The following is a 15445-nucleotide window of genomic DNA, read 5'->3' on the forward strand; positions in this document are numbered from 1 at the left end:
GTGGAGCTCACAGCCAATCTCTGAAACTTCTCCGTTTTCTTCTTCTTCTTCTTCTTCGCCAGGCACTTTGCTACGCGCTGTTATACGCGCCACCAGCGCCGCCATGCGGACATTCCTACTGGGCGGGAAAATTCAATGTGAGCAACCGTTGAAATATTCACACTTACAATTTCTAAATTCGTATATTTTCAATGCTTCCTGATGCAATAAAAGGCCACTTGACACCCATAATCTATGTACAGCATCGCAAGAATCCCTCATTACAGACTAGTTTGTGAATCCTGGACAGTGTCCTTCGCCTCAGCCTTCACTTCTGTCTTTTGGCGCGCTTTCGCCAAGATGGCCTGCAATTCGGAACTCCTTGCGGTTTTGTACTGCAATTTCACCAAGAATAAGTCACCTAAAGTCCAGCTGATAGATTTCCAAACTCACCCCTGAAACATTCCTCTGCACCGTGAGTTGTGACGCAAGGCGTTTGCCCTCGTCAGGACCACAATACTCCTCCAGAGTGACTCTCTTGAGGGCGAACAGCTCATTTCCATTGATCCCGTGGAGTCTCTTCACCACATGCTCGCTGAACCCTTTGGCTTTGAGCCACTTCTCCACCTCGGCAGACGTCGATGACTGCTGAATGAAGATCTCAGGGGTCTTCATGATGTCCAGACCGCGTCTCTTCTCACGGAAGAGCGTCAGCACGTGACGCAGCTCTTCCTGCATCTCCTCCTGACCATTCTGCTGCATGCCCATCGATTGGCGAGCTAGAGATCGAGGGAAGAGAAACACAGCCCACGTTAAGCGACATATACAGCAGAAGCACCCGACAGTGTGTTAGTGGGCTTCAGGCAAAGTGCATCCTGAGGATCTTACACAGGGTGTTATTCCTGGAAGTGGCCCGCGACACTGGCGCGGAGGTCGACGGGACGGGCGGCGGCGGTGGCGGAGGCGGCTTATTAGTCATTGACTGGCGATTAATGATCGCCACTGTTTGGTTCGCATGGTTAATGTCATCATCCTCGGACTCTGAATGGTACCCACTACTGCGCCCTTCAAGTGCAAACATTAGTCATGGTTAATGCTCTACTCTGCATCTACTCTTGAGCGTGTGGCAGAGTTGACAGAAGGATAGGAAATAGTCACTGGGTTTGGCGATTAATACACAGATGCGAATATCTTGCAAAATGTGAAGCAGTTGAGGATTTAAGGATGATTCTGGACATCATTTTCATTCTCATCAGATTGTGTTTTTCTTACACTCTAGAAAATCGCCTCCTTGGTTCACATTTTCCAATTCAAATTCTGACAATTATTATTGTGTCTCGGCTAAGACAATTTGTTTTTGAGAAAGACTTTTGGCATTTATCTAGAGACGAATTGTAATGGTGAAAACACAGCATTTGTAATTTGTAATTTGTCCGCGATCATCTCTTTCTTCCCCTATTACAAATGCTGTGTTTTCACCATAAATAACCGAATTAACTTCTTGCGCAGCTCTTTAAACACAACGCCAAAGCTAGTGGTATTAATCTACAAACTGGAGTTCTTTCAACTCTGCTCGTCTCTTTTACTTTTGCTTAATCTAATGTTAATTCATCTGCTAATTGCAAAATTCCATCACCAAAAATTCTTCTTACGTGTCAATATAAAATGAGATAACGAATAAAAACTGTATAAATACCTGGGCACACAGTGGATGAAAACAAATAAAAATAAAACACAGTTGTTTTTGGATGGGTAAAGGAGGAGGAGGAGGAAAATCAAAGAGTGAAGAGAATCAAAAGTACAACATGAAAATCACAGTGAAATGCACTGAAAAGGCACACAAAACAAAGCGAGATCAACGTGATGGTGTCGAAAAAAATGCACACACAAAACAGATAATTGTAGAATGTATAATTTCTAAATATATATATTTTTTTAATACCTAAACGTAAAGTTTATGTATAAATGATAATTTGCTTTCCTCAAAAAAAAAAAAAAAAAAAACGTTATAATATATTGAATTTCAGAATGTATCTTAATATTCTATTAATCTACTGTAAATTATACTTTCATCATCTGTTTCATTACTTTTCATAATAATATTAAATTCTATGCATAACGATCATAACTAAAATTACTATTGCATGTCAGAGATTCTTGTCAATCTCATATTAAGTTAAAATAAATGTCGATGATTAACCTGGAAAAGTAGACGTTTTTTCATTCCAATTCACGTGTAATAATGAATAAATTGCAAATTCAATGGAGTAAAAACACTTGTTCAATGTTAAAAATTTACACAAATGGGAAATGCAATTGTGGTAAAAATGGCCATTAATTTGCTCTAATATTTCCCTCTATGGAAAAATAATTAGACGCACTTTTTTTCTTTATGCAGGCGAAACACAGAGAGAAAAAAAAGTTACTCACACAGGCACAAAAAGAGATAAAAAAAAGAAAAAAAAGCTGAACGTACGGGAGGCAAAATGAGGTGTTTGCTGATAATAAAGCAAGACACTAAAAATGATGTTTATTCTACCAGTTGAAACATGACTGAAGAGAACACTTAAATTTTTCCCAATGTGCGTTTGTTTGCCTTTGCGGAGTGACACAGAAAGTGAGTGATTGGAGAAATGGGAGCAATAAATTATCATCTAAAGTAAAATTGTAATGTAAGAAATAATATTGGCCACAAAACTACCTAAAAAAACATGAGAGTGAAACATCTTTTCCAAATAACCTTCTCTCTCTCTCTCCTTCTCTCTCTTTGCAAAGAAAAAAAACACCCGCGCGCGCGAGAAAGTCCCAAAAAAATTGAGGACACATCGCATCTTCTTTTTGGCTACTTAACATTACATTTTCACTCTTTCATAAATTATTGAATATCTGTTTGATGTCTTTGAAAATTTCCACTCCTGCATTAACATCGGCTTTTCTCTCTCATCTAATATTTACCCATACATATAATTATTCTATCCATGGAGTCTCTAACGATAAAATGTGCTTCACACTCTTAATGTAAAAATCCAATGAAAATGTTCAGCTCAGCTAGAAATAGCGAAATTCACCCTTCTTACCCAGATGCTTATTCCGAATCCAGTCCGCTGAGCCCGGAGGCGGCATCATCGAAGGTCCTGACTCCATTTCCTGTCCGACAAAGGCACAACAACACATCATTGATTAGAGAGTGTGAGAAGATGTCAAGAATTCCACGAGATTACCTGTGGATTCCCGCCCATTGTGGCGCGATTCTGATTGTACAGAGGATTGTTGAAGACATCGTTGTCGCTGTAGTTGATCGGCGTGACAATTGTGTGAGGAACATGAGCCACTTGACCGCGGCTGTTTCTGGCCTTCCACCACTTGCGACTGTCGTCCAGAACCTTAGAAGTGAGACAAGTTGTGAGTCAGATGATGAATTCAATTCTCTCTCTTTCTCTCTCACCTCGAGATACTCTCCCCGGACCACAGTCAGCTCCTTGTCATTGTTGGCCGTCCTGGGATACGTGACCTGCACAATCTTTGCGCCCTGGGACTGCAGCTCGTCCACCCATCCGTCATTGCCATTGGCATCATGTCCAGCCACCGCCGCCGTGATGGCAGCCGCCGCGGCCGCGCCATTGCGCTCGATGGAGTCCACCGAGATGTCACTCCTCGCACTGATATCCCTCAAGCCTGGACTAGCAGGTGCGCCGCCACTGTACTTCTCCATCGACGGCTGCGGATCGTAGTCGAAGTCACCCACGCCGCCCGACGCGTAGTGCAGCTGATGGGTGTCAATCTGCCTCTTGCCACTCACCGTGGTCGCATTCTCCAGCTCCTCCACCACCGGATAGTCCGGCGACCAGCCGTCAAAGAACACCGGATGGTAGGAGCCCACGTGTCCTTTCCACTGATCCCGCGAAATCACCCACGCGTCGCCCAGCGATCGCCACAGTTCCGTCTCCTTGCTCGTGACGCAGTTGATCAGCAGATTGATGGCCTCTCGCGTCAGCAGTGGATTGATCACGCGCGCCGGCAAATTGGGATCATAGTACGTATCATGGGACGCATCCACAATCAACGCCAGCGGCGTGAAGAGGAAGTGCACGAGTTCCGGCGCATTGGGATCGTGAATGTGCGCCTTCAGCTTGGCCAGCAAATTGAACGACAGCTTGAACTTGGCGAAAATGTCAATGAACTCCTTCTCGTGCGGCGGTCTCGTGCGCAGCGTCAGCAGTCCCTCTCCCGGATCCTTCTTCTTTGACTTCCTATTCCTGCGGCGCCTCTCCAACTCACGCGTCGCCGCTGCCGCGTGTTGCAGCCGCGCAATGAACTTCTCAATGTCGTCAAAGCAGTGATTCAGCACTGTGACATCGCGCTCGTACTTCTCACTGGACGTGGAACTCGTCTCCGGATCATGGCCAACGGCCAGACCAGCTCGCTCAGCACTCACGCCAAACTCCGAGTCTGTGTCCTGATTGTGGTGCGCCTGCTCGTGATGATAGCTCGCAGTGTGGAAGGATCGTGCGCTGGACTTCGCATTTGGCGGCGTGGGCAGTGTCTCCCGATGCTGCAGCACGACCTTTCCAGTCCGTAGCATTTTCAGATCCTCCACCAGATGCACCGCTGATATACTTTGGCACTGCAATGAGAGCCACAAAGGCGGTCATTTAATGCACGATCACACAAATCGATAACATTCTGCTGCCCTTGATACTACATGCGCTCAAGAACTACCATACGAAACACTATCGCTCGCACTGTTAATTTGCTTTGTGATAAGCATCAGAGTTTAATGGCTCATTTCGATCACACTTAACCCAAGCAATTGATTGTGTGATTTTCAACGCCACTCAATATGCCAATATAACTAATAAATACGATTCACTTCATTTGGACTTCCTGTGCCCAAAATGTCAATTATCAGTGTAGGACAAAGAATGAAAATTAGTCATGCAAACAATTGTCTGCATTTTGATAACCATTGAAATAATCTTTATATCCCAGACGCAAACCTATATCAAGATTTCAAGACGAATCATATATGATTTCGTTGTGTTGCTGAGACTTGTAGGATTGCAATAGGCTAAACAATACGTGTTAATTTGAATACTCACTTGAAAAATGTGCATCTCAGAGCGAGAACCATTGCCACCATTGCCGACGATAAACACCAGAATGTTGTTGTACATCTCCATTGGATCGTTGCTGGTGAAAGCAGTTGGTTCTTGAATGAGGGACGCTGGGAATTTCTCAATAATATTCTGCCATGGAAGAGAGACAAAAGGTTTGCCGTTTTTAGAGTCACACAGCAGTCAACGAAAAAAAATATATAGAGAGAAATTATGGAATGTAAAATGACGAAAAAAGGCATAGAGAGATAGAGAGAAATAAATGATAGGTACAGCAAGGTGAACTGAATTATTGTGTGTGTGGGAGAATACCGACCCCAGATTCGTAGTCCATAATCAAGATCCACTGTTTATCGAGGCACAGTTGCATCTTCTGCGACCAAATGCCCGTGGTCTTCTCCAGCTGCAGCAATCGTCGCATCCCGTCCGCTGGATAGACAATGCCACTCTCCTGGTGCACCGTGAACGTCGCCAGGTGCTCCAGCAGATACGTCGGCTTGTCGCCCAGATCACTGCCAGGTCGACTGTCGCTCCGCGAGTCGTGCTCGTCCCCGGAATAGCCTCCATTGGAATAGTGGGCCATCGCTTCTGCTCCTCAAAAAGTCTCGTCCTCCTCAGCGCAAAAACAGTCACCAAGTTCACAGGCGCTCTCTATTATTCTCTGTCTCTCTGCCTCTGTGGAAATACAAGTGCGGAGAGAAGAAGGAAACATTTCAGTGTTATCACAGAGTGAAGATACTTGAGAAGGGAGCGTTATCAGAACCTCTTTAATTGATACACTCACACACACACACACACGTCACACAATGAAATTATTGCAGAGATGCTTCAGCGCTGATATCAGATAAATCGATGATATCATTTTATTTTCAACCTTCTCAACGTCGCGTTTATTGAGGTGATTTGACGTTGATAATTTTTACCCAAAAGTCTTTCCTATTCAAAATAACACACTCTCTGCAATTGCGACAGACAAAAATGTGTAATGGTCTAAATGCCAGAAGACTGTAAGACGTCAAATTGGTAAAGGTTGGACAGGTTCACACAGAAATTCCCCAGATTGAAAGTGAAACCATTTAGAAAGGAGAATAACAACACTCTTCAATAGAGAATCCAAAAACTGCCAATAGCTCATCAATCACGAGACATATTTTTTAACAAGTATGATTCCGTGAATCACGCGCTGCTTAGCCGTATTCTCCGCAAGGAAGTCATTTGACACTTGTATTTTTCAGAGCTGTTTTTCCCCCTTCATCAGCCAAAACTGTATCAAATTTCTCTGACTAATTTACAGCCACTGCCTCTTTATCGAGAGCCCAATGTCCAATGGCGCAAAAGCCCAATCGCACGACATTGGAGGTAAATTTGTGAGGGTGTCTTTCACCATTTGGCGTTAGGTGGACAACAAAAAAAAAAGATCGATTGGGCAAAGAGTTATTTATTGTTGGGAGCATCAATAAAGCGACAAAGAGGAAAACACCGCGCACGATGATTGTTTGGCAAGAGAAACACTCACTCACATTATATGCTTCTCCAAAATGAAAAATACACGAGGAAAAATGTTGATCATTGGCGCAATAGAGAGTCTCAATTGAGTGTATGACAAAAAGAGACGATATTTTGCCGCAGTATGATTTGTGTACGCCTCGCCGTCCGTGGAGGATTGAATAATAATTACAGCGTGTGTTACACTGTTAGAAAAAGGAACACAAAAGTGAGAGTGAACAAGATGAGAGCCACACCTTGAGCCAACACACACACTCCGCGGCCTGACAAAACACACAAGAGACATCATCCACGAAGGTGAGATGCTGCGCCAAGGAATTCCATCAAATTGGCGCGCTCAGCAATCATCAATGAATTCCATCGCTGCTGCACAACCTCTTCTATCGCCACACACACTCGCGCGCACAATTTGACCATCTTCGGCCGTTTGAGGACACTTCGCCAGAGAAGGAGGCACATTGAAATTTCCTCTATGCCCAAAACCACCCAAAAGGTGATCAATTGTATTCAATTGTCCGTCATTTTGGGTAGCAAAAATTCACATTGTGCGCACGTAAATTGAATTTAAAGTGTATGATTGACAATAAAAAAAAGGTGAGAATTACTTACAATCCATCACATGCACTCACACCTCATCTGTCCTCGCGGGAAGATTCTCTTATGCGTGTGCACACACAAAAAACGCACAGAACAGTTGGAAAATAAGAGCGCGAGTGAAAAATGAAAAACGTATTATTCAACTGAGTGGAGACTTTATACAGTCTTTCGCACTGAATTTGTTGAATTCCGCCGTGTTTCTGATGGGAGAATTTTACTATTCGTATCTCGCGGGCACTCCAGCAACAGTCCTGTCCCCAAAGTAGTGGCGCACACTCATTCTGGAGACGAAAATCCCCATGATAAGACCTCATGATCCACATGAACCAGAGATAAGAGTGATAAGACACTTTGGAATGTGGAATTCCGTTTTTTTTTTCTTCTTGAAATGTTCATGAAATGGTGATAAAAACTGACGAGGAAACATTCAAAGAAATTGCACATCTCGAAAGTGTGGTTAATTGGCACTTTTGTGCTCCAGAAACCCCAGGAAATGAAAATGAAATCTTCAGTCTCTTAAAAATGTTAACGAAAACCCAAGCAAACTTTAGAAGAATTTGATGCTCTAATCATGATTCTAAAAGCTGATAAAAATTACGCTACGCCCTCTGGTGACATACAGTGTCAACGATTATCCATTCCAATCGCGGGTTTTTGGTGGTTGCGCCTGATTTTGCTGCATTCAAGCAATCGTTGTAATCTAAATATCTGTCTTCATTGCCGTCTATATGGGCCAGACACTATATAAATTCGGCGATAAAGTCTTTTTGTGGAAGCCTCAAGGTCAATTACACTCATTACCACTCTCACGACCCGCAGCTCAGGATATTGACAAAAACACTGCACATCTTCGCCACACTAATTACAGGTGCGTCACTATTCTCCATACTATATCGCATTCCACACTCGATCAGTCTGTCTCTGTCCAACATGCCGCCATCCATTCATATTCCACTCGCTCGCACTCACGCCCAGGCGCACTGATCGGCGACCCCGCGATCTCCTGCCCGCTGAATACACCTCTCTTCAGTCCAGCAGCACACCGTTGTGGTGGTAAATTAAAAAACCTGTTTTACAATTAAATTCTTTGACGTTGCGTCTGTGTATTTCTATTTATTATCAATATCATGCTCATTTTTCCCCCTCACACTGACTCTCAGGTATGCCAGCAGAGAGTGCGGAACAGAGCGCCCGCGGTCGCTCTGCCCTCTTCGCCCAGGAACAAACTATCACTTTTCACCTCTCTCTCTCTCCTCCTGAATTCCACCCTTGGAATCCCTGACCTAATCAATTCCCTTCGTCAATCCACCGCAGCTCCCGCAAAAATATCCAGTCACGTGTCAACAAAAATGAGAGAGCGACTTTCATTGTGGACTTTCCGACATGACATTCTTTTGCATTGTTGGAATTCAAACGATTTTGAGCACCTCAATTTTCTCAAGTCCATCAGACAGACAGAGAGAGAGAGAAAAAAAGGCATTTTACTCGTTATACTAAAATTGATCTCCTTGCAGATCGGCAATAAATATGCGCACAGCGAATAGAGAAATCAACACACTGATTTCTCTGCTTTGGCTTCTGGGACAAATATTTGATCTTCTCATTAAGAGAGTTTTTCCTTCAGGCGAGAGACAAACAATTGAACTTGTTTTCCAGCAACTATTTATAGAGGTAAAAACTCACCCAAAACTGTGGTCAAGTCTTGAGGTTTTTTTTCTTATCTAATCAGGTGCTAAAATCTCTAAAAATTTCAATGGACTGTTGTTGCGTGAATTTTCTACATACATTTCTTTCTTTAATACACAGTAAACTCCAGTTTTTTTCTCTTCTCTCTCTCTCCTTTTTTTTAAAGATTCTCTGTGCAAAATGTGTTTTTCTCTCCAACTGAAGATATGAATTTTCAATGAAAACAAGCATATAAAAGTGAGATTTGAGCCACGCATTGCACGAAATCATGTAATACATCAAATCATTGCGGCTCCACTGATTTTTCATCTTCCGCGGAAAATTGCGACTTTCTTCCATCTATGAATCATCCATTATATTCTTGAGAGATTACGCCAATTTTTTTCTTTTCGTTTGATAAGTTCTCTCCCAAATACAGAAGAACTGTGAATCCCTGGCGCTTTGCTCTCTCGCGTGGTTGTATTTTCCATCGAAACTGTTCGAAATGCCAACTCAATTGAATTTGTGTCAATTCTCAGCAGCAATTAATCATTTTATGGCCATTAACTCTACTCATTTCTTTCACGAACACCGTGGGCTGTTCTCGGTTTCGATTTTCAAATATTGCAAAAACTATTACACTCCGAAAGCATACCCTACATCACCCACATGCATACATATGCACCCGAAGATCATTTCATTGACGAAATATTGCATTTTCAGCAAATTCTGCAGGACAATTTGTGTGAAATATCAAATGGAGTTATTTAAATTAAACCACGCCCATTTGGCAGCTCCGCCCTCTGGGATTTAAAGACTATTTGATTCCTTCTGAAGTAGATAAAGAATCTATTGTCACGGCCACTCAAAAGCTCCTCCCAATTCCGCTATTATAGTACAGATCTCAGATCTTTCAACAGAGTTTAACAGTGCCATTACAAAGGACATCAGACAAGGAGTTTCCTCAAAAAACACCATCGAATGGGGGTGCAGGACAATCTCAGGCGATGACCAGATGAGACACAGCGCCACTGCGGCGCTTCAGGGCGACCGAAGAGGGAGGAAAATTCGAAAATGCCTGGACAGACCGCGCGATAAGGCCACATTTTTGGGTGACACGGCACAGGTGGAATCGTGGGTGAGATTAGTGACGCTGGCAGGTGGTTAAGCCGCCACAGAGTGCGCCCGAGAGAGCCATTGAGTGTTCTTCTTTTTTCATTCACACGGGCAGAGAAAGAAAGGCCATCCCGTACGGGAATTGCAAATGAATCCCAGCCAATTCTCAGCTTCTTCACCCAAAGGCAATGCCAAAATGCTAACTGTTACCTTCTTTTGCTACCTCACTTTTCACCGCGCGCCACCTCAGCACGTAATCTCTCCTCGCGGGCACACACAAGTTCTCAAAGTCGTCTCTTCTCTGGGGGGCGACCGTGAAGCTTCAGCAGGGAAGATTCAAACAAAAGTCGCCATTTGCGCAATTAGCACACAAAACACACAGCTTGAGTGGCGATGATGGAAAACTAATCACACACGGCACAGGGGCGTCAAGTGGGACATTTTTCCACCACTCGGACTGCACACACTTGCACTGGCGAGTGTCTTTTGCGACTTCCACCTCGGCTTTAGCTCCAAAATCTCATTAAAAGTGTCTCCCACTTCACCGACACACCTGTTGCACCTCCAAGAAGCACGATAACACTGACCGCTGCTGCCACCTCGCCACCCACCACGAGAACCTCGCGCAGTGGTGAATTTCTCCACCTCACTTGATCGACACTGGCGATGTTTTCGCCACTTTGAAAAGTGAAACAAACAAAAGCTTACACACTCCGCAATTAAGGCTTTATTTCCTCATAAAATCCTCTACAAAGATTGCCTGTGATGATCTTTAAGCTGGCAGAAATACTCTAAAAATCCTTGAGATTGATAAATCACTTCTTGTGCGACATCAAATTTAAGCCTAATCTCACTCTCATCATTAAAATCCTAATACTGCTGATAAGCAAGATATTTTATAAAATACACATCAAATGGAAAAGTAAATAACTTAAGAAGCAGCCTCACTTGAAGGCACTTTTGTGATCATTTTACACACTGAGAAGTTTTACTTGACATTGAGAGAAATCATAATAAAATCCTACACACAATAACGTAAAGAATATCATCTAAAATATGTCCTAAAAATTATAAAATTCCTGAATTCTTATCACCCGATCGTTTTCGCATGTGAATTTCCACCAATTTTGGATTAATTTCCTCGCTACTACAATTCGTATCTTTCATTCCTTATCCATTAATCATTAGAGAGAGAGTATACAAAGTTCAAATAAAGTCAAACTAAGGACTAAGTTGAAAGAAAAGGGCAATATTCGACGTTGTACTAACATAATTCAATCATAAATGTAAAAAAAATAACATGAAATGCATCGCTCCACAGAGTATTTTCCTCACTTCGCCTCTCAGAGTCTCTTGAGATTCCTCTTGCTCCGCTTTGAGCCCGGCACAACGGATCTGCGGTACTCCTCATCAGCTCTCCCTGGGGATTCTGGCTCCAGCTGCACGCACTTTCCCACTTCGTGGCGCTCCATGAAGCATGTGGTGCAAAAGGTGAAGCGACACGATTCACGCGAGCAAATGGCATAAGTGTCGTAGTTCATGCCATCGGCAATCAGGCTGCGATCCTTCAGGCACAACTCCTGTTCGAATACAGTGAGATTGCTGGGCAATGAGTGGGATTTTCCCACCTTTCCCAGAATCTTGTCATCTGGCTGCGCCACCGGAAAGGCGGAGATTGTTGAGTTTGGCCTGAAGAGATTCCTCTTGGCCGGAGATTTCTTCGCCATGGCCATTGAGCAGCGCCTGCGACGCCTGGGACTCATGATGAGGCTCGATTTGCTGCACTTCGGACAATTAATCACCTTCGCATGAGCATCCAGACGATCCAGGAACTGCAAATAGAATGGAAAGATTAGGCTTTGAAATACAGAGAAGAAGAGAAATAATTGTGTCTCACCTTCTGATGATCCCTGTGCTTCCTGGTGGAAGGACTCGCGGGCGGTGATCTGATAGCATTCTGCCGCTTCGCTTGTGTGTCATCATTGAAATTCCAGTCACGCAGATGAATCCTCCGGACAGATGGCTTCTCACACACTTTCTTCACCATAAATGTGTTCTCCTTGATGGGAATCTGCTCTTGTTCGTACACACTCAGGCGCTTCCTCGCCCGACGGTGTCCATCGACGAGAAATCTCCACTCTCTGCACACATTGTACACCGCATGAAGATCCTCTGGTCTCAGGTAGCTGAAGATGCGATCCAGCGCAGGCACAGTTCCCGCCAAGCGACTCAGAATGTTCAGTGTTACAGCGCCATCGTAGCAACTCCTCTTCGGCGGTCTGCATCGTCGCGGCGTTCCCTCGCGATAGTCCAGCGCCTTCTTCGCCGGCGAAGGAGAGGCTCTTGAGCTGTATTCCAGCGCTTTCCTGGCCCGCTTCTTGGGCGGCGTGCACGGCAAGTGTGGATACAGTATGCGATTCTTCTCCTCATCCGACGAATACTGAAAACTCATGGGGCGCTTCGTCTTCTTCGGCGTCTGCAGCACTGACGGCGAGTAATCGCCATTCACCACAGCTCTTTTCACACCCTTCGTCGGCAGCACCTCCACAACACTGTCATCGAGGGACATTTGCTGTGACGTGATACTGATGTCCATCACTTCCTCCTCACCATCATTCTTCACCTCCTCGCGTCGCGGAATGTCCAGGAAGTCCAAGGAATTCTTGTGTCGAAACACAGTGGACTTGATCGTGCTCCTCGGCATCGACACGCCAGTGGCGGCGTCTTCAGTCATGCTTCGCATCTCGTGAAAATACTCCTTGATGCTGTGCGAACTGATCTCCTCCAATGGAATCAACTTCAGTCCATCCGCCTCCTCGTGCACCGTCTCCAGACCGCGTCCAGACGAAGAGAAGCTCTCAAGACCAGCAGCCGGAGCAACATCGCGGCCACTCTTCCTCCTCACCTGCCGAAAAAAAACCACGGAAAAGTCAGACAAGTTCATTGTCGTGGAAATTCATTAAAATTCTCATACATGGCAAATTAGTTTGAATTCTATTATCAGTGGAAAAAAAAACATGATTTCACTCACATTACAGAGAAATTGTAGGAAATAATAATTCGCCATACAGCGATAATTAATGAAACTCTTTCGCGAGAGTCAAAGGGCATTTTTTGTGGCTCTCAAAACGTATAGAAATTCTTCTGATAACATTTTTCTATTCACTTAACCATCAAGAGACTCTAAAGTTGCACAATTTTCGTTCAGAAGCTTTTGACAATGGGTGAAAATTGAGTGTTAAATTATATTCAAATCATTCTACTTGCGACAAGTTAAATAAATCTCTAAAGAAAGGCATTGAGAATCTCTAAAATTCCTCCTCGCCAAGCTACAACACTCTTTGTCATGAATAATTAATAAGAATTTGCTGAATTTCGGTGGATTTTTTTTGCACAAAAAAGAATAAATCTTCCAAAATCGCAGATGCGAAAATAACACATAAAAAATTATGTATTGACTGTGACTAGAGCTATAAAATATGCACATAAACCAAGGTAAATTGGCTATTTAGATAAAATAGAGGCTATTCTCGGCCAGTTTGGTGGATCAGCTGAAGAAAGCGCTCCGGCAGGGCGGAAGACACGGGCGGGAGTCTCTCATTTCACTGGTGAGCTTCTTCAGTACCGTTTTACAGCCAACACCACAATTGATCTTCTTCTCCTTCTTTTTCACTGCTTGAGATTGGGAGAGAGAAAAGGGGGAATCCTTCTCTCTTCGCCATGCCGAGCACAAGATTGCTTTTTAATTAATTACAACAAAATTAATGAAGCAATTTAATGAATAAATAGGCAGTAAAACGTGAGATTATATTCTCAAGTGACAAAAATGGCTCATTTAACAAAACATCGCGATGAAAATTCTACCTCAATCGAAAAATCTATACAGCTTTCATTGGAAATGTAGGAAATAAATAATAAAGTCACAATGATATTCATCACAGCGCAATTCATGACAAAGTGCTGAATTTCATACAACATAAATAATATTCCTGAACGGAATGCAAGGTTTGATTGAAGCCTGAATTAATCTTATCCATTAAACCAATCAAATTATTCTTTTATCCTTAATCTTCCCCTTATAATTGAGCAGAAATCGTCTGTTCTTGACTTGATAAGACATTTCTCAATGGACTGCGCGACTTATCATGCGAAATACGAACTCTTTTGCCATGTCTGCAAAACCACGTTCAATGATTCCAAGGACAGTTTTTCGGCACTCACCTCAGCGCTGCTGGAGTGCTTGGGCAGTCCCAGGAGATTCTCAAACTGATTGGTATTGAAGGCAATGAGCGCCTGGGCAGGATTGCCATCACTTGCCACGTCCTCCTCAATGTGAATCGGCGATGAGCACTGGCCGAAGAGTTTGGCGCTGTTCCTGCTCACTTGCCACTTCCTCGGACTGAAGCTCTGGATCTTCTTTAGCAGCTTCCTCTTCATCTTCGGCGATCGCGATTTGGGCAGCAGCGGATTCCAGCACACATTCTCAACAGTTTCCACGTAAAAATCTGGCCGGAAGCCGTGCTTGATTGGCGTGCTCGAGAGATTGTCGAACTGATTCTCACCGAGAATCTTGGACGCCGACTTGGAGATATTGGAGATGGGCGAGAGTGGAATGGAGGATTTCTTGCGGAGGAAATTGCTCTTTTTCGGCGTCTCAAAGTCCAAATTCTCATCGCTGACGCGCACTCTCTTCGGCGTTGCACTCTCATCCGTGTCCAGACGGCGCTTGAGAGGAGAACTCTTGGGTGTGGTGAGCTGCAGGGCGGAGAATCTCTGCAGATTCCTCGTGGTGGGCGTCGGAGGCTCCTGATTCTCATCAATCTCCGCATCCTCTTCGATTGTGCCGCTGCGATATTGATGCGAAATCTGAGATTCACTGGTCGCACTCAACTCCGACGTGTAGCCACTATCGGCGATGCTCTTCTCCAGCACTTTGCCCGGTGAGGAGCGACACTCCATCGGCTGGCGAAAGTGATCCATTTCAACCAGAGAGAAAAATACTGTAAAATCGACAAACAATTGAAGCTTTTGTCACGATGAACGGATCTCTATGAAAGCCCCAGAGAAATTTGTGTCCAAATCCCAAGATAAAAGTGAAATGGGCAAATATTTGCCGTGCGACGCGTCTATTTGCTTTGCTAAACACTCAAGCACGATTGGAAGAGTGCGAAAAAGTGGAAAACAGCCAGAGAATACGAAGGCAAAAAGTCGCGCGGAGCGATTTTTGCTTGGCTTGGCCTCCATTGCGTCACTCACCTGTGGATTTGGTACGCAAAGACGCGCACTACACACTAAAACTACACGGGGATAGGGGATGTGGGGCTCTGGGGACTATTAGAAGATGTTAAACATCCCACAGCGAGATCAAATTGGGTGGAAAACTCGAAACAGGAAAGCGAGGTAATTTTCTAGGACGCACATACTCAACTGACCATCTGACGATGAACTTCCATGACAGCTCGACAGTG

At 44.1% G+C, this 15445-nt stretch overlaps 2 protein-coding genes across 8 annotated transcripts; both read right to left on the reverse strand.

Moving 5' to 3' along the window:
- Positions 1-20: 20 nt before the first annotated feature.
- On the reverse strand, positions 21-10577 carry LOC132256236 (epidermal growth factor receptor kinase substrate 8-like). Of its 7 annotated transcripts, none has more exons than XM_059752528.1 (9): positions 10188-10577; positions 5410-5768; positions 5079-5225; positions 3425-4603; positions 3201-3362; positions 3057-3126; positions 868-1044; positions 433-758; positions 21-115 (listed from the first exon to the last, which is right to left on the reverse strand). In XM_059752528.1, exons 2-9 carry the CDS (start codon positions 5674-5676, stop codon positions 71-73), a joined length of 2373 nt encoding a protein of 790 aa, XP_059608511.1. In that variant the 5' UTR covers positions 5677-5768; positions 10188-10577; the 3' UTR covers positions 21-70. The 7 variants fall into 7 exon arrangements, with proteins under 7 accessions (XP_059608511.1, XP_059608512.1, XP_059608509.1 ...); XM_059752529.1 differs by having other exon boundaries at positions 30-118; XM_059752526.1 differs by lacking the exon at positions 21-115 and adding an exon at positions 129-374 and having other exon boundaries at positions 10201-10577.
- A 115-nt stretch (positions 10578-10692) lies between these two features.
- Positions 10693-15436, reverse strand: LOC132255459 (uncharacterized). Its single transcript, XM_059751509.1, has 4 exons — positions 15234-15436; positions 14199-14977; positions 11875-12882; positions 10693-11809 (listed from the first exon to the last, which is right to left on the reverse strand). The coding sequence occupies exons 2-4, from the start codon at positions 14955-14957 to the stop codon at positions 11321-11323; spliced, it is 2256 nt and encodes a 751-aa protein (XP_059607492.1). The 5' UTR covers positions 14958-14977; positions 15234-15436; the 3' UTR covers positions 10693-11320.
- Between the last annotated feature and the right edge of the window lie 9 nt (positions 15437-15445).

Source organism: Phlebotomus argentipes, unplaced genomic scaffold, assembly GCF_947086385.1.
Source record: "Phlebotomus argentipes unplaced genomic scaffold, Phlebotomus argentipes genome assembly contig_5, whole genome shotgun sequence".
Lineage (NCBI taxonomy): Eukaryota > Metazoa > Arthropoda > Insecta > Diptera > Psychodidae > Phlebotomus > Phlebotomus argentipes.